Here is a 19797-nt window from a genome sequence, read left to right as displayed (position 1 = left end):
AGCAAGTGGCATATCCATAGTAAAATTTTCATTTTGTTACATATTCTTATATTCTCCACCTTGTGCAGTTTTACTCAACCATCGTTATCTATTGTTTAGTTTTTTCAACTCTCTTCATTCTTCTCATCATTACAAAGTTCCAAACTTTATCACTCTGTACACCCAGTTTTCAAGGAAAAACATCCTTGTGAAAATGTCAGAATCCAAGGAAGAAAATTCTGACCTTCTTCCCAAGTCAAAGCCACAGGAGGAACATGGGTTTTCCATGGATTTTGACATTGGCTTTGAAAGTCTATGGCCCTTGGATCATATATCTTTGATCTCCAATCCCATGTCTCCTTTTCTCTTATCCACTATCTCTGAACAACCTTTTTCTCCTGTCTGGGCTTTTTCTGATGTTGAAGATGAGAGACAAATCAGAATTGCAACTGCAGGTATCATTCTTTGTTTGCCACAGTTTCCTATTTTGTCATGTTTTTTTTGTTTTGGTTTGTTTAAGTTTGGATTTTGAATTGGATTTTGGAGTTTTCTTCAACTTTCATGACTTGATTCATTTCAAGTTGACTCTAACTTGATAACAGCCACTGAACTTGCTTCAATTGATTGTGAAATTTAAGATTTAGAATTGTATTTTTCAACAGTTTTTCTTTGGAGTTTCTTTCTCTATTTCCCTTGCCGTTCGTGAGGCTCTATTTCATAGATGATAAAGTAGCATTTCCAAATCTAAAGATGAAATTTCTTTTCATCTCCATCTTATAAATTGAACAGTTAAATTTTAAGGCTTCATTATGTGCACTCATTTCCTTATTCTTTTGTCAACAATTCCAACTTTCTTGGGATGTTGACTATGGCATGTGTATGTAAGATGAGTTTATGGCTTTTGTAGTTATGTATAATATAAACACAGAAATGCTGGATATAACATGAAATTGAGCTCAAAAATGTCATCAGCATAATTGTACAAATTTTCATAGACTGTTCCAGTGACACCTGAGCCTAAAAGTAAATCTCAATGTAGTTATTTCTAAATGTAGAAGTACTAGATATAATAATATTGAGCCAAGAATAAGTTTTCATAGTTCATTCATTCCAAAGACATCTATGCTAAACATGAACGCTATAGTTTTCTATGGACCTGCAGTTGTTGTTCTGACTGAAGCTACTACTTTCAGGTAACACAAAAGCAGTAACTGAAAATCCGGTTGAAAATTATGACACCAAGAAAACTGTGTCACCATCTCCTGTAACTGTGCCACCTTCAGAAAACCCAGATGGCTATTGTCTAATCAAGGAAAGAATGACACAAGCACTTCGCCACTTCAAAGAGTTGACTGAACAGAATGTTCTTGCTCAGGTTTGGGCACCTGTGAGGAATGGAAACCGGTATGCACTCACAACTTCAGGCCAACCATTTGTTCTTGATCCACATAGTAATGGACTTTATCAGTATAGAACAGTGTCTCTGAGGTATATGTTTTCTGTGGATGGAGAGAATGATGAAATACTGGGACTTCCCGGTAGAGTTTTTCAGCAAAAAATTCCAGAATGGACTCCAAATGTTCAGTACTATTCTAGCAAAGAGTATCAGCGCCTAAACCATGCACAACATTACAATGTTCGTGGAACCTTGGCTCTACCTGTGTTTGAACCTGCAGGGCAGTCATGTGTAGCTGTACTGGAGTTGATAATGACTTCACCGAAGATTAACTATGCTCCTGAGGTTGACAAAATCTGCAAAGCCCTTGAGGTTGGATTTCTTTTGCACTGTACTATTTATTATAGGAGAAAACTTGAAGGGTTAAATGTGCTTTTAAATTTTAGTCCCAAAACTTCGATGCAAAATTGGAATTTGTTCATATCTCAAACTTTGATACATTTTGGTTCCCAAACTTTAAAAATGAATGGATGTAGTTCTTTTAACCCAACATGGTAAAGTTTTTAGGCTTAATAAATGGTGTTCCAAGTTGAGGTTTGAGCTGAAACATGTCAAATGCGGTAAACAATTCAAACGTCATCCTGAAAAAGGAATTAACACAATTAGATTAGGAGGACTATATCTATTATTTTTAAAGTTTGGGAACAAAATTGTGTTAAAGTTTGAGAAAAGGAAAATTTTCAATTTTGCGTTAAGTTTAGGGACTAAAAACATACTTAACCAAAATTTTAATACGATACTCTAGGTGTTATTTTCACTATATGAAATTTCAATTCTGGTTGAATAACATTGAAACAAACAACACTTAGAGTATTGTATCTAAGTTTTGTTCTTCATTATAACTTATAATTGCATGTTTTGCTCATGCTAGATTCGTTCCCTAGTGTTACTTTTTGAGGGTTATTATCACATGATAATTGTAAGTTTAACTTCACTTCTAAAGCATGAATATATAATTCTTAATTCAATTCTGCAGTGTCACAATGTTCCATTAGTGATGTCATGTGACCCTGTTGTTTGCAGTGTCGGAATTGATTAATATGTTCTTAAAAATTCCTGAGTCACCTGCTGTCAGTTTCTTTGCAGGCAGTTAATTTAAGGAGTTCAGAAATTTCGGAGCATCCATACAATCAGGTCGTTTTCTACTATCATGCATGATGCTTCCCTTGTCTTGTTTATTTTCTCCAAAGATATATATACATATGTATATATATGTATGTATATACATGTATATGCGTATGTTGTTCTGTGACTTCTATCTTACCCCTCTGTTATCACAGATATAACTTGGCAATTCTTTTAAACCAGATTTGTAATGAAGATCGCCAGCACGCATTAGCCGAGATTTTGGAGATACTGACAGTTGTGTGTGAGACTCATAGTTTGCCTCTAGCACAAACATGGGTTCCATGTAAGCATCGGAGTGTCTTGGCACATGGTGGTGGTCATAAGAAAAGTTGCTCAAGTTTTGATGGTTGTTGCATGGGGCAAGTATGCATGTCTATAACTGAGGTAGCATTCTATGTCATAGATGCTCATACATGGGGTTTCCATGAGGCTTGTGTTGAGCATCACTTACAACAAGGTCAAGGGGTAGCTGGGAGGGCCTTTTTGTCTCACAACATGTGCTTCTGTGGGAACATTACTCAATTCTGCAAAACTGAATATCCATTAGTACATTATGCTCTCATGTTTGGTTTAAACAGCTCTTTTGCAGTATGCTTACAAAGCTCTCACACAGGAAATGATGAATATGTGCTAGAGTTTTTTCTTCCTCCAAGGGTCACAGATTTTAATGAACAAAAGAGCTTGTTGGGGTCAATATTGGCCACAATGAAGCCACATTTTCAGAGTCTTAAGATTGCTGCTGGTGTTGAACTTGAGCAGAATTGTTCCATTGAAATTATAGAAGCAAGAAAAGAAAGAGTTCATTTGTGGTTTGAATCAATTCCAATTACTCAATCTTCTAAGTCCTCACCTAGACATGCCTCACCAAATATGGGGGAGAGGCTGCCACTGGAGCCATCTGAGCAGCAAATAACAACAGACTTTGATGACCTAAATGATGGAAGGAATCTTGGTGACAATACAGGTGGCCACATTGATCAGAACACTTCCTTGGAACCCAGAAGCAAAAAGAAACCCTCAGAGAGAAAACGTGGAAAAGCTGAGAAATCTATTAGTCTTGATGTTTTGCAACATTACTTCACTGGAAGCCTTAAGGATGCTGCAAAGAGCCTTGGTGGTATGTTTCATTCTCTGATTTAGCAGTTAAACGAAATACTTTTGTGTCTCTGCTAAGATACAATTTTGCTCTACAGCAATGAAGAGCTCATGAAATATAGTAGTTATATGGCAACAATTCTTCTCTTACAATATCTAAGTTTTCTTGCTACTTTCTAGAAACACAAAGTTACATACAAAATACTTAATCATCAAAAACACAAAAAAAGTGGTCATTGTTTATTGCTAGTAGCTTTCATTTTTACTAGTAGCAGCTCAAACATGAAATTCTTAGATATATTATTGATGTGCATGCAGTTTGCCCTACCACAATGAAACGCATCTGTAGGCAACATGGGATATCGCGTTGGCCATCTCGAAAGATCAAAAAGGTTAACCGTTCCCTATCCAAGCTAAAGTGTGTTATTGAATCAGTCCATGGTGCTGAAGGTGCATTTGGTTTGAACTCTCTAAGTACTGGTTCACTTCCCATTGCTGCTGGTTCCTTTTCTGAGCCCTCCACTTCAAACAAGTTCAACCGCCAAACCTCATTGACCATTAGGCCATCAGAACCTAAGATCAATGGAAATGATTTTGATAATTCTAGAGCACCAGAATCAAACAGACAAACTGGGGTGGAAGGTCACTTCCTAAGTACAAGGACACAAAATCCTGAGAAAGTGATGAATGAAAAAGTTGTGGTGGCCATTCAGGAGATTGGCACTAAAGGCACAACCAGGTTTAGAACTGGCAGTGGCTCAAGTGAAGAAAGTGCAAATCCTTCTCCCCATGGTTCATGCCAAGGTAGTCCCCCAAATGAAATGTCCCCTCCAAAAGATATATTTGTAACAGGCATCAGTGAGCAATGTCTTGTTTTAAGGGGATCACTGGGGTCAACACTGCACTCAACTAGTACACCAAACCATGCAACTGCATACCCTATGCCTAACTTCGTGGAAACCACAGAACCTCAAGAACCATTTGGAGGACAACTACTTGAGGGTGTTGGTAGTTCTAAGGACTTGAGGAATCTGTGTCCTTCAGCCGATGCTGTTTTGGAGGATCAGGTTCCAGAACCTTGCAGGATGAATCCTCAATGTTCTGACTTGGGTCCTCTGCAACACATGGATACTGTCAATAATAATAACATGACACCTTTTGCAGTCAGGAAAGAGGTGAAGATTGTGACCATTAAGGCAACTTACAAAGAAGATATCATAAGGTTTAAGATCTCTTTGAACTGTGGCATTGTGGAATTGAAAGAAGAAATTGCCAAAAGGCTGAAACTAGAGGAGGGAACATTTGATATCAAGTATCTGGATGATGATCATGAATGGGTTTTGATAGCCTGTGATGCAGACCTGCAGGAGTGCATGGACATCTCAAGATCATCAGGCAGCAACATAATCAGGCTTGTGGTGCATGATATTCTGCCCATTCTTGGAAGCTCTTGTGAGAGCTCAGGAGATTGGAAAGGTTGTATATAGTTTGGTTTGTACTTAGCTATTCAGAATCTATAGTTGTAAGGGATAGGGTTTCTCATAAAAAAAAATATGGTTTTAGATTTGTGCATAAAGCAAAAAACGTAACGTTGGATTTAAGCACTTCAAGTTTCAACAATCACTATCTTCCAGTATTAGTTGATTATCAGCCACAGAAAGAAATGGAAAAAAAAAAAAAAAGAAGTTTCGATTCATTTGTGGCACACTTGACGTGGTTTGACAGTTTTCTTTTTTTTTTTTAACAAAATTTACTTTTCAACATATATCAAATTTTTTTATTTCTTTCTAAGTCACACCAAATTTTTCTTTTTATCCATCGTGGTTGTTAAAAGTTTGTTAATAAAATTTTGTTAAAATTAATTTTCCCTGATTTTAACATTGAACTGTTTTGTTTATGACACTTAAAAGTTGTAAATAATGTTATTTTACTGCTAAAATGTGTAACTCAGCATCAATTTAACAAATTTTTAGGACAAAATGATTGTTACCTTGAAATTCTTTTGACATCAATCTGAGTTCTTGAAGTCAACTCAATTGGACTATTTTTCACCGGTGTTACCCTTCTCTTTCTTTTATGTTAAAAAGGTTCAATTTGCATTTATAATAGTACAGTTACAATAAAAAATCATGTTCAATACGACTTTCACAATGATTATTATAAAATTAATGAAAAAAAAGTCGTTCATAGCAACTTGCAATTAAATCAGGGCAAAAGCCAATTATACTGTCATTGTTCACACTATTTATTCAATTTAATGGGTAAACGGCATTGCATTTGGCTGAACAGCAAGTGTCTTAATTCAGTCCAACAAAAGTTATTTCCACAAACTAATTCAAAGCAGCAAAAATTTTCAGCAAGTGCTTGTAAATCAAAGTTCAGCACAAACGTAGAGACAGATGTGATTAAGCTCTAATTTTGTTCAGTGATATTAGCCACAAATTAACAAGGACAATTTTGTTCATTTTGTCAGTCTAATTTCACGTTAGTGTGAAAACCGAATGTGACAAATGAATAACCTAACAATATCCGAAGCCTACACATGAGCAACAAATTACATTTCCTTTTCTATAATTGTACAAAGGTCAAACACACTTGAAAAGTATCTATCTGCAGAGAAGTTCACACCCACCAGAAACAGCGATGGTCGGCGTAAATCAGAGATACAAAGACGAAAATGATTTGGCGTGATTTCAGCAAGGGGCCCTGGGAATCTTGTGTCAAATGGCTACCTAAATGAACCAGTTTGTAACTGTCCCAGCATTGCTACTCAGACATATTTAGTCTTGAATCCTTGCGCATTCACCGAGCAATTTTGTGTTCTCTATCTTATCAGAAAAACAGCTCTAGATTGTTGTGTCAGAAAATAGGGCAAGGAAAGAAATCCATGATCAGCCATTCCACTAGTCCAACCAAATCTAAAGCAAATAAAATTGTGAATAGAGATAGTCACGAATTTTATAGTAATCTTCACACAGAGGACCTTCAATAACAATTTGCTGAGCACCAGAACCACCACCCTATAAGAATAAAGAAAAAATCATCTTAACAGATCAGAATCATGACCCAACAACTGAATAAACTCGTCTATATTAAAAATTACCAGTTTTCTAAGATTACAGAAATAACAGATGTTCAGAAGAAGCACTTACCTTCTGAGTTGCATCCCCAACTTTCCGAAGAGTTACGTATTCACCACAACGTAAAGCCCCACCAGCAAACTCCACCTATGAAGTTACTTGAGTTAGGATACATATTTTCATAGTCAGTGTTCTCTAATTTTCTTTTACTCGGATTTCAGTTAAAGAACACAGTAAACGACATTTTCAATAACTTTAATTGGCTGATCATGAAATAGAAATCACTTCATGTGCCAATCGAAAATCAGAGGAACCGGAAACTAAAACTGAACAAGTACCTGAACACCCTTGCCGGAGAGAAACTGTTTGATATCTGCCAATTTCAAATCACCAACAAGAACAGACTTATGCGGAGGAGCTGCTTCAGAAACAGGGAGCAGAGAAAGCGTGTCGCTTTCTGTCTTCCCTACTACAGCATCTACCCAAGCTACTTCATAATCTCCCAGCTGCAGTTGAATTCATTTTCATTATTCAAAATAATGAATTCCAACATTGTGGAAAAAGGTTGGTTGTAGATATTCAACATGATATACTTTTACCTTTTTGAAGAGTACATTACTCATTAGCTTCTCAGATAGTTGAACCTATACCCAGAAAAGCACATGATTAATTTTGACATCGTGTAAAGCTATTTTGGGAATGTATGAAACTTGACATCATTGTACCTTGTAAGCACATAAATCAGAGGTCACATCAATTGTCTCGTCAATTTGGGGAGCATAAACGTGAGGGCAAACATGCTTGAGGCAGTGCTGCTTCAGATGCTCTGTAGCTTCTGCTGATCCATGCACCAAAACCTTTTGGAAAAATCAAGTATTCATCATCATGCATGACAATAAACCAAGTAAATGATAATAATGATAGTATCATTAGTTCATCGCTTCAACCAATATCATGTGCCAGTGAGCTAGACCATAATAGCTAAAATGTTAAATAGTAATACTTGGGAAGTTGGGAGGCAATCAGAATAATACATGCACAGATTTGTTGCATGTCTCGTGATATACAGTTCCTTATTCCTAGTTTAGCCATTGATTGTTCAAGATAATTCTCAGTTAAGTAGGTATTCAACTTTTAATTTCGAGTAAACAGTCTGTCAAATATTAGTCCATTAAATTTTTAGCGAACATAATTAGTCCGTCAAGTAAACTAATTTGACAAGCACAAATAGATATAAGGGAATTAGTTGTCCCCTTGTTCCCAAATGTTAAATTTATGCAACAAAACTTGACATTCGTGAGGGATTAATATGTATCACAGACATTTTTTACAGGGATTAATTTCAAGGGACTTTAATAACACTTAAGGACCATAGTACGAGTTAATATTACTCAAGGGAAGATTGTTCCACCAAGGCAACAGAATCTTTCTGGGCAATTTGATATAGGCCTAAATCCACTTTTGATTTCTATATTTTGGCAAATGTCTTATTTTGGTTCCTATAAAGTTTTAATTGCAAATTTGGTAATCGAATTTTGCAAATTAAGCAATTTTAGTCCACTGTTAATATTTCATCCTGCTTACAAAAAATGCTACATGTTTATAAGTGATAATAGTCAATTACTCATTTACGTAAGATATTAACATTAAGGTTTGACAATTAACTTTAACTTTAAATACATATTAATCTGACATATATGTTAACATATTTTCTTAACAGTTGAATGATACAGTAGTTGAATTGCTTAATTTTGGAAAACTGGAGGACCAAATCTTCAATTATGACTTCATAGGGATCAAAACTGCACATTTGCGAAACTGACTAAAAGTAGATTTAAGCCTTTAGTTTACCAAATTAGGATTTTAGGTATATTTTAATATCTAGATTCTAGGGATAAATGTGTTTATGTGCAATTTTTAGTAACCATTAGGAAGAAGGGGAAAAAGAAAAATGTTAGAGAGAAATTGCATTTCCGAAGAAAATTCACCTGATTGGGAATTGGATAAATCAGGAGATAAAACTTGAGGTGGGACCATTGTGAAAAGGTTTTCTCTACTAGCTCGAGAAGAAAATAGAAAGGGAAAAAAACCAAACGAATAGTCCCTTATATTGTACAAGATATGAATATTTTAAGAAATAAGGGCTTCTTTATTGTTTGTTTTCAAAGTTGTCCAAATTCTTAGTATAGTTACCTTAAATGTATATTAGAAAATTAATCTTAATTGTTCTCTTGTAAATTGTTTTGCCATTCTGGGTGAAGAAATACACTCAAGCACATTCACGAAATTTCCCTCCACTTTTTCTCACATATTGTTACTATTTAAAAGTCGTCTTAATTGCAATCACCCCTAGCTTGCCTTAGCTGCAGCCTCTATTGGGGTTTGCCATGATTGCAGCCTCAATGATAGAGTTTAGACCCACATCAAATAGAGAGATATGACTTAAGTCGAACTTATAAAGCTAGGATCATCTTGACCTTACAAGTCAATTTTGTGGAATTAATATAGATCCTATGTTTGAATTCTTATGGTATTAAAGTCTATACAAGATCTATTGTTCCACTTGCATTTGACACACTTTTTGGCACAAGTGTGCTGGAAAGCTAGTTGCAGCCTCTTTGGAAAATGTCTTAATGGCAACTTGAAGGGTGGAGCTATTAATATCAGATAGTGCTCACCTTACAAGTTAGTTTTGCGGGTTGAATTAGACACTAAACAAAAATTCTAAGAGTTCCTATTAAAAGGTCTCTCATTGGCAAAAAAATATGGCTGAAATACCCCTTGTCTTGGGTAATCTTCCCTCATTGTGCTAGGTTTGATGGCTGATTAGGCCTAGCCCACCAAGTAAGCCTTGGGTTATTCAGCTTTCCAAACCATAAAAAGCCCGCCGAGTAAGCCTACAATATCAATATATTTTCCTGCACCTTTATCTACCCATTATAATACTATCCCGCTAAATCATAATTCCTTGCCACCACACAATTGTAGCCAGAAGATCAAAATGTTCCCTCACTTAAGATACCATAGTTTTTAAAGGTCGCAAAATAAACAACCTGGTTGAGGCAGTTCCCATTCCAAAAAAGACAAATCCAAATATAATTTACGAAAGATTTAATGATGTGCTTGGTTAACCGAAGAGCATTAAAGACATGCATACCAGCTTCAAGGGAGCCACATGAGATAGAATATTTTTAATGGATCTTCCATCTGAACGTCCTTCAAAATCCATGTAAACCAATAAACACTTAACTTGCACCTGGAAAAAAAAAATAATGTCAATACCTTACACCATTATATGTAGATTTGGCAGATTTAAGATTCACACAAGTAGAGTGATACATACTAGATATTCAAAGCATAAGAAATGCATCTGTCTGTACAACAATAACTAAAAGAAGCTTCCATGTAATGCTCCCTATCTGATCTGATGTGTTTAAATCCAAATTAAAGGAATGGATAACAAGAGCTGAAGAGCATGATAAAATTCAAAATGAACACAACAAAATTTTGTATGAAAAAAACCACGAATGTGGTTCCAACTCAATATTATGCTTGATTTCTTTGGGGATAAAAACATAAGATTCCTGAGACATAAATAGAAACAGAGACACACGCACGACTATGGAACAAATAACAGATATGAAGAAAATTCAGTTGTAGGATTACTATGACTACAGGAAAAACAGACATAATACCATCTTTTGTAAATCTCAAGAACTGATAGATGTAAAACATTTGTGAAAGTCGTAGAATTTAATAATATTCAAAGTGCAAAAGTGCTGATAAAAAAAAATTCAAAGTGCCAAAGTGGAAGGCAAAATTAAAAAAATTTAACCTGGTTCATCTATTCAATTTCTGAATACAACGGTAACATGTCCAAATTCAAATACAACGTAATAAATTTACTATTCATAAAAAGCAGAAACACTAAAAATAAGAAATAAATACTGCTACTTACAGTCCTTTCATCAGATACAACTTTTGATGGCTTTGTATCAAGTATCAAACTTGCAGCACCTTCATCAAGTTTTCCATTTATATCACCACCTCCCTGACAGAAAATAGGAAAAATGATAATCAAGTAATAGTATTAATAACATGTTGCAGCATAGATGCGAGCAAAACTCTCCATTCTTCTATATCAGAACTCATAAAATAGTAAATGAGTAAAAAATATTAGTTAGAAGTTGCATCTGTTACTCGCCATCCAAATGTCTATGAAAAAGAGAGTTAAAGACAGAAGCAACCAAACCAAATGCAAAATAGACCATAACATATTACTAAGCTTAAGATTCTTGTATCATAGTTTTTCCTTTATAAAGTCTCCTTATGCTTTGTGATCCATTAATGCAATTGACCTTATGTGTCGCAAGTCTGAACTTTGTACATACTTATATTCATTATATTCTACCCATTGAACCTTCTTTGTTCTAATTCAGAAAACAAACATGGCATAAACAGCAAGGTAGATTTTTTTAAAAATAAAAATTACAAGCTGAAACTGGGAAGTAGATGTTTTAAAAAAGAAACTCACGTGCATTGCAATCTGATTCATGTCTTCATCCTTAATTACATAATCATCTGGATTTATGACTTCACCAAAATCATCCCATTCTGATGTATTCTCATAACAGGGAAACATTGGAGCAACACTCGTGGAAGGGGGAACAAATCCATCAATAAATATATCCCGGTATCCTCCACCTCGTGGACCAGCCACTGCAAGTACAAATCAAATTAGCGAAGGAAGTTTAAACAATTGTAGAAACTTAAAAAACATTACAAAAAATTTCCAAAAAAATTCAAAATATGCATAATAACAGACAAATTCAATATATGCAGAAAGTAAATATGCCATAACATGATTTATATTAAATACAGATTAAATTAAATAGCAGTCACATTAGAAAGTTCATAAAATGATGAATAATGTTCCAAAGACAATTCAACATCATGTTATTTGTTGAAATGGTAGTCTTTTATTTTAAAACTCTTAATGTTCAGTACACATTAAGACACACACAACCAATTGAAGACAAAAAGTTCAGTTCTATAATCATTGAAAATTTCAAATATATAAAACACAACTCTGAATGAGGAAGTTAAGTAGAAGAGGTACTTATTACAGAAATCTGAAATGGACAATTTTGTTTGTCCAATTACATTTCACAAGAGAACAGTGCCAAATTTATATTTTATACTTAAAATGAAAAAAATATGAACGTTTCATAAGAATAGCTCCAAAATAATTTATACTACACATACCTTCTGGTGGTACATGATTATTGCCAGAATCAATGACCATTGGATCACTATTATTATTATCAGACCCATGAGATGTTTTCAATTCTTCCTCTTTCATAAGACTGGCTTTTAAAGCTTCTTTTTTTATTCGATCTTGCTCTTCTTCGTAAGCAATTAGCTCTTCCCCAACCAAAGGAACACGCTTGGACACAACAACTTTGACAGCTTTTGGTGGTGGATCAGCTTGGAGCATACGAGCTAGTGTGGCAAACTACATATCCAAACACATGAGAATCAGTTGAAACGAATAATAGCTATCATCAGTTTTAAGCTGTTAAAGAAAACACATGACAGGAAATATTACATGACTAACTGCTCCATTCTCGTTGCTTAAACAAGAGAAAACATCATTACCACAAATATAAAGCATTCTTTTAATAAAGATAAATCTTCAACAGTATTCTGTAAGGCTAGTAGGAGAGAAAATACAACATCCTAAGCTAGAATTTAAATACACGACAGCAATACATGACAAAAGATGGAAAATTAGCAGTATTTGCATTTGTGCATGTGTTGTTGAAAATATTATGCAAGATGGAAACAAAATGATTGGTGAGAAGATTGTAAGGGCGGAAACCAGGATTGTATCATCTTGAATGCAACAGTGAAAAGATATATCCCCACGGATACAAAGAAAGGTTGCTTTCATTACACCTTTTACAGCCAAGAAGACAACAAAGAGAAATCAACGTATATTACAAATGGGTAAGCAATAAACTCAAGCACTCTCCCAACAACCAACATAAGAAACCCCATTAAAAAGTTTGAATTAGATGCTGTTTTCACAGCAAAAAAATCCATGCACATGTCAGATTACTTTTAGAACCAACTTACGAACATTATTACTTTATTTATTCACAGGGAACAGTGTCAAGGTAGGTCATCAGTAAATGCAAAAAAGAATACTTTGTAGAGCATTAAAGTAACTAGCAACAGCAAACATAATCATAACTTTTCTGACTTATCTAATCTTTGGTGCCTTGGGAAAAGCTAAAACAATATTCATATTGAAAATTAAAATACAAATGCAACTGTGGCATCAACACTTACAAGCTGTTAATAGATTTGCAGATAAACTTAGAGAAACATGCTACAATTTATGGTGATTCTCATGAATACAGAAACACAAAGGAAAAAAATTCTCAGTATATACCTGGCCTCTTTCAGTAAAAAGCATAAGATTTTTCGAATCATTGGCCCACTCAACAAATATATCATGAGAAAAGCCTGCTTCCAAACTTGCCATGGATGCTAGAACCACCTATGAAAGGTATACATGTCAGAGTCAGTAAGGAAGTTGATCTGACGAAAAATAAGTATACAAATTATTCAACCTTTGGACCCTCTGGAGCATTCTCAAGGTCAGTCTTGTTAATCAGAAGGGTAACATACCTACAGGTACAAGAATTGCAATCTAGTTTTAGACACAAGATAATAGCAATCATAACAACATATTAATGATTTGTTTGATATCCTTAAACTGAGGTTATCAAAGCCACTTTTCACTTATTATTGAAGAAATCATTTGCTTGATATAATAGATATCTCAAGAAACTCATAGTAATCATAGGTTTAATATGCCATGCACTAATTAGGTGTTAAAAGTATTCCTAAAGACAGCATAAAATTAAACTTTGACAAAAGAATATCTTACTTCAACTATAAGTGAAAGATGAGGTCACTTACTTCAGAAGAAAAATATTTTCACGAGTTTTTTCAAAAGACTTTGCTATGGAATCACTCATCCACTCAAGGAAACTCTTCACGTAATCAATTGTGCTGGAAGCAACATATGTAAGAAAGTATATAGGGTAGTTCAAGTTTTCATCAGACCAATACTGCACGAACAAAGATCTGAGATATTAATTCAGACATAACACCATAAGGGAAAAAAAAGGGAGAAAGAGAGTAGAAGCACATGTCTCGTACTGACCGATTCCAACAACAGAATAAGTTCCAACACTCGTCCAGCAGTGTCAACAGGTAGTAATACATTGCCACCTGCTCTTAGAGTCTTCTTTAAGATATCTATATAGACAACAAGATATATGATCATCAGAAATTTAGAAAAGCCAAAGCATATATGAATCCTAAACAATTTTTTTCATTTCTTGGTCAAGATTAAAAGTACATGCTTGCCTCATAAGTGAATGTACCAGACATAAAATATTACAGCTTACTCTTAATGGCTATTGCGAAAACAAACAAAAAATGGAAAAACCCTGCTTAGCTCAGTCACATTGCAGAAGTTACAGGATTAAAAAGATGGTTACCTCCAAATTCTTTGTCCTTTTGCCGTCTGTAAGGCTGATTGTTCAAAGCATTGTAAGCATCAGTTATTAGAACAGCAGGCCGCACAAAAGAACCAAGAGCAGTTCCATTCAAATGCCTAGAAAAAAAATATATTGATGAGAAGATTCCTTGTTGCTCTCTAAAGGTATAAAAGATAAAATTGAACCATGAGTAATTTACCTTTCTTTCCTATGATTAAAATCAACAGCATATATTACATCCTCACCATCCTTTGTAATTTTCCAAACAGTACCTCCCAAAAGATGTCCAGCAACATGAGGCGCAATCACAATTCCTTCTCCTTTGCCTAAAAGAAGTTAAAAATTAAAATGCCATTAAAGATAACACAACCCAAATGAGGGAATATTAAGTACAGAAACATCAAGGCATATCAGAATCAGAGAGGAACTCTAAAAAAGATTAAACAATACTGGTCGAGAAGGTTATATGCAAGGTTTGGGAGACTGTACAGATTTCTTTCAAGTGTGGACAACTTTTTGTCTCACACCAAAAGCTTTATTTTTATGAATTGATAATGCATGCTTTAATTTCACATCACTAATTAATGTACACTTTTATATCATAACTTCTACAGCACGGACAAATATTTCACACGGTGAAAATAAGTAAACTGTTACTACAAAAAAACGTATTAACTTCTGAAAATAAAATTTTAAACTAATCTCATACTTTGAATTAGTGGATTCACATTATTACTAAATTTAGGGCAATTCAAAGCTCCAAAACATTTGAAAATAAGGTGTATTCACAGATAAACTAAACTTTCAAATCAATTTTTTCTAGTTAATAAAAATCTTCCATTGCTCATGCAAATAATTCTAGACACTAGAGACCGGAAACATGTGAAGTTGTTATCATTCAGGCCTCTTCTATTTGCCAAATAACCATGAAAGGTCACATAAAAATATTTTTTCACTGTATAGCATGACAAACATAAAAAATTAGGTGAAAACCTTCAGCATTGACCATTGATCCTTTAAAAGGCTATACTATGTGACTTAAACTTTGGCCATTTAGCCCCACTAAATATTTCAACATGAGGCAAATATATCTTTTTAACTTGGCTCAAAACAAAGCGATTTTCATATTTGACTCCTTTGTGAGAAATATCCTTAGCTTCAAGAGACCTGTTGCCAAGACAAAGGTTTCCAGTTTGGAGGAAACTTTGGATTTCCTAATGATCTTTAATTTCATGCAATAAATAAAGGTATGAATGGGATTATGATCCAGATACTAACCTATATTATATACAAATAGAATGGTGGAGTGGAAGAAGAGAAACAAAATACATGCCACCACTTCAATGCATGACATGCTAACAAAAGTTGAAACACCTACCTGACAGATGATGATTCTGAGAATATGTTAGCCTCGTTACACTCTGGAAAGCAGAATCAATATCATCCAGTGTGAACAGATCGAACTCCGACACTTGCTACAAAAGAGCAGAATATTTTAATATAACCATCCAGCTATGAAACACACACATTTTCCAAATTCTATCTAGTGATTAAAAAGACAAGTGAACATATAAGAATATGAGAGATCCAACATCCTACAAACCAAGAAGCACAAAAAATCTTCTTCTCAACAGCAAAACCAGACAAACCAGTGCGTAATTTCACCTTTCTTGAGAGGTACTGGTCATACATAGTGAGAAGGCCTAATCTGTAGACAGGCTCAGTTGAATAAACAGGGGCAGAGAGTCCAAGCTGCTTCATGGCATATGGGAGGGCACCAAGGTGAAGTGTATCAGCATGTGAAAGCAAGACAGCATCAATGGTTGATGCTACCCTACATGCCAGTCATAAAACCTCAATAAGAAATCAAAGGTAACAAAACAAACACGCCCAAAAGGGAAAAAAAACACAAATTTCATTGTCATTCAAATACAATCCCACAAAAAAAAAAAAAGTTTTCTCCTTTCTTATTCAAAACTCTAGTTCCCCGACAACAAACAAGGTATAAAGGAAAATAACTCGTAAAAATCAATACTATGGAGTTGAAATTCATATCATGTTAGGAAGCAAAGAAGGCAGACGGATTGAAACAAAGATACCCACATAAAAAGTATTCAATCTTATTCGCCACAAACATGCCTAAAACACAATTCCATTGTCATTCATAATCACAACCCCACCCCACATAAAAAAAAAAAAAAAAAACATTATTCTTCTTCTTTCTGGTTCTAGTGCCTCTCAACATGAAAAAAAAAAAATTGAAGCAGTGAGAGAAAGAAAAAGACCTGGACAGGGGTTGAAGGAGGGAGGGGTCAAAGTGGTCGTTCCAGCCACAGTCGACGAGGAAGTTGAAGCCATCAATGGAGACCAAATACGAGAGAGGGTTCTCATTGTACACTCCACACAGTGGCGTTACCTGCACTGATGTTCCCATTTTCCTCTCTCAACTTCGTCCTCACACACACACACACAAACCCTTTCGTGTCTCAAACCAGAAGGGGTTTATGGGAAAGATGGTGGAGGGAGAAGGGGGAAAATGCAAATCTTTTCTTTAATAAAAAAAAATGGTAATAATTAGAACACGATTAATTTTAATACAATTAATTATAATTATTAATCAGTAGTAACTATATATATTAAGAAAAGTGTGTGAAATACATTAATTAATTAATACATTTAAAAGAAAATATAGATGAACTAATTTGACCTACCCCAACTTACACTGGTAATGAAAATTGAATTGGGATCTCATATGTTTTGTTTATACCGCATTCAATTACTCATGGTCGATTCATGGTTAAAATATTTTATTGATTCATGTTTATTTAAAAATTTTAAATAGGTTTTAAGATTTTCTTAGTTTTAAGTTTACATTTTTTAAAATGTGTAAGAATTATATTTATTATGTTAATATGGAATTAATGTATTAAAATGTGTCACGTGTTAGCTTCTATTTTTTAAATTTTTTTGAATTATTTTTACTTTTTTAATTTTATTTTTAATTTTTAAATGTTTTTTTGAAAATTATTCATGTCATGTCAATATTGTGTCACGTGAGGTCAGTAAGGTCACACGTGTCAAGTCTCGATCTCAATTTAGTTTATATATTTGTTATTTTGATTATATTTTAATCTTTTTTTTTATTTTCAATTTCATCATCTCCAAATTGACACCAAATTTAACTTTTATATAAATTTTATAATGATATTTTTATTAAACATTTTAATAATATTAAGTTTATTTAAATTTATTTTACATTAAACTTTACTTATATTTTGTTTTAAAATTTTAAACTGTTTATTTTAACTTGTTACAAAATTCTTTTAAATAATTTATATACAAATGTTAGAGTTTGTTTAAAAATAACAATTTTATAAATTTAAATATAAAATTTTAAAATAATTATGTAAAAAGTTAAAATAAATATATTTAAAATTTTAAAATAAATAAATAGTTTAATGTAAAATTTAAATTTAAATAAACTTAATATTGTTAAAAATATGTCATAAAAATATCATTATGATATTTATATAAAAGTTAAATTTGGTCCCAATTTAGAGAGGATGAAATTGAAAATTAAAAAAGATGGACTGAAATATAATCAAATAACAAATATATGGACTAATTTGAAATTCAAATAATGATTTATCTTACTAACTTAACATGTGACACATGACATGAATAATTTTCAAAAACTTTAATAAAATTCAAAAAAATAGAAGCTAACATGTGGCACATTTTTATCACCGTTGACATCATACTAACGAAATTGACCTAATTATTATGCATTTTCAAAATTATAGACCTAATTGAGACTTAAAAAAACCTCTTATAACCTATTTGAAATTTTGGAACAAAATGTTGACTCATGCATTCTAATATCTTAATTAATAAGTATAACTATAAATAGTTCAAATTAGTTTTTACTCTTATAAGAAAAAAAAAGATGTTACTGTTCAAAATGTAGTTTTAGTGCACTAAAAATAAATATAGTTCTTGTTTTATTTTTAATTATTATAAAATAATTTGACTCCTTTTCTTTAAAAATGAATTAGTTTTGTCCTTGTTATTTTGCTTTAGACTTACAAATATAAATATTTTTATTTCAATTCCTAGGATACGTAGATAATTTTTGTTTTATTTTCAACCAAATACTTTCTAAAGGGAATAACTCAAAGTAACAAAATATTATATATTTGAACAAAATTTATAAATATCGGAAGTAATATTAAACATATGATTATTCGACCACTAAAACGTATCAAAATTATTATTATTATTATTTAATAGAAAATACAATTATATATTTTGTTTCTTGTCTTTTATAATTTTCAAAAAATGCTATGTAACTTTTTTATATATTTTTTTCAATTATACTCTTATTTGATACTTTATAGAATAATAAATATTGTTATTAAATAATCTGATATACAAATTATATTTTAATTATTAATAAATGATAACCAATCTAAATTCATATATAAGACAATGTATGAGACTCTTTTTTCCTTTAACTCTTTTCTGAAGTATACAAAACAGTCTCACCTAAGTCATCTTCCTTTTCTCATATTTCTCTATGCTTCCTCCACTTCTCCAAAATCTTAAGCTCTGCCCATCGTCTAAACTGCCCCTTTCTTGTCTTGTGGCAGCAAGCAAGCTTAAAGCCAATGCAGGATCCTCCCTCCAAGCTGAGCATCCTCCCCTTCGTGTAAGTCAGTTCCAGTTTCCAATTCCCATTAATTCCCAATTTCTGGAATTTTGTCCCTTTCTGAGATAAATCTAGGATCTCATCCTTCTATGTGGTTCTGTATTCCAATTCATTAGGTGTTATGCGGTTGTGAAACTCTTTCTGTTATGGGTTTTTCTTCTCTGCAATCCAGTGTTGTCTAGAGGTAAGGGAAGATATATTGTTTTCTTGAATTTCGTACGAGAATCATTTCTAGTTCTTTTAATTGCATGATTGGGTGTTGAATAGGTGCTTGAATTGTGAATTTGAGTGTGTGATTGAAATTGTGCATAATTATATGCTTCTCCATGTGAGAACAGATTGGGAATGTGGTGTTTTCGCCTAGGCGAGCAACTTTGGCCTGAGCAAAAACATCAGAAACTCATCCCTGTTATTGCGCGAATTGTCAGCTAGGCGAGCAAGTTTTGCTTGAGCAAGAGACAATTTCGTCTAAGTGAGACAACTTAGCCTAAGTGAGAATTCACTCAGAGTTTGGGTTGTTCGCTGTTTCGAGTCTTGCTTAGGCGAGAATGATCCGCCTAAGCGAGAGAACCCTTTTGTCTGGGCGAAACCTTCTAGCTTGAGTGATAACTACTGCAGCTAAGTGATTATTTTCTGTTTATGCTAGATGAAATTATAACTGAAATGTTAAAGTGTGGCTTTGATAATGATATGTTTGGACTGGTGATTTTGGCAATGTGTGTGTGGCAGAAATGTATGAATTTGATTATGAGAAGGTGCGGTTGAACTAGAATT

At 33.5% G+C, this 19797-nt stretch overlaps 2 protein-coding genes across 2 annotated transcripts; one reads left to right on the top strand and one right to left on the bottom strand.

Moving 5' to 3' along the window:
• Positions 1–68: 68 nt before the first annotated feature.
• On the top strand, positions 69–5262 carry LOC114181756 (protein NLP6-like). The gene is made up of 5 exons (XM_028068302.1): positions 69–434; positions 1173–1747; positions 2522–2569; positions 2744–3680; positions 3977–5262. The coding sequence occupies exons 1-5, from the start codon at positions 194–196 to the stop codon at positions 5143–5145; spliced, it is 2970 nt and encodes a 989-aa protein (XP_027924103.1). The 5' UTR covers positions 69–193; the 3' UTR covers positions 5146–5262.
• Positions 5263–6060: 798 nt separating this feature from the next.
• LOC114182335 (cleavage and polyadenylation specificity factor subunit 2) lies at positions 6061–16858 on the bottom strand. Its single transcript, XM_028069195.1, has 18 exons — positions 16601–16858; positions 15981–16149; positions 15694–15790; positions 14515–14641; positions 14316–14431; positions 13976–14070; positions 13729–13880; positions 13377–13434; positions 13196–13303; positions 12004–12253; positions 11273–11457; positions 10697–10789; positions 9896–9994; positions 7464–7595; positions 7338–7382; positions 7077–7244; positions 6811–6885; positions 6061–6678 (listed from the first exon to the last, which is right to left on the bottom strand). The coding sequence occupies exons 1-18, from the start codon at positions 16747–16749 to the stop codon at positions 6577–6579; spliced, it is 2220 nt and encodes a 739-aa protein (XP_027924996.1). The 5' UTR covers positions 16750–16858; the 3' UTR covers positions 6061–6576.
• Positions 16859–19797: the final 2939 nt, after the last annotated feature.

This window comes from Vigna unguiculata, chromosome 4, assembly GCF_004118075.2.
Source record: "Vigna unguiculata cultivar IT97K-499-35 chromosome 4, ASM411807v1, whole genome shotgun sequence".
NCBI lineage: Eukaryota > Viridiplantae > Streptophyta > Magnoliopsida > Fabales > Fabaceae > Vigna > Vigna unguiculata.
The sequence above is the reverse complement of the archived record's forward strand: the minus strand, read 5'-3'. Positions and strand labels throughout refer to the sequence as shown.

Bases quoted from the DNA above. Each gene is read 5' to 3' on its own strand.
- LOC114181756 (XM_028068302.1), top strand. From the start codon at position 194: ATGTCAGAATCCAAGGAAGAAAATTCTGACCTTCTTCCCAAGTCAAAG. The intron at 1,748-2,521 runs GTTGGATTTCTT...GTTTCTTTGCAG, and splicing joins AAATCTGCAAAGCCCTTGAG to GCAGTTAATTTAAGGAGTTC. The intron at 3,681-3,976 runs GTATGTTTCATT...ATGTGCATGCAG, and splicing joins TGCTGCAAAGAGCCTTGGTG to TTTGCCCTACCACAATGAAA.
- LOC114182335 (XM_028069195.1), bottom strand. From the start codon at position 16,749: ATGGGAACATCAGTGCAGGTAACGCCACTGTGTGGAGTGTACAATGAG. The intron at 16,150-16,600 runs GTCTTTTTCTTT...ACTGGCATGTAG, and splicing joins CTCCTTCAACCCCTGTCCAG to GGTAGCATCAACCATTGATG. The intron at 14,071-14,315 runs GTAACCATCTTT...TTGTCTATATAG, and splicing joins AAAGGACAAAGAATTTGGAG to ATATCTTAAAGAAGACTCTA.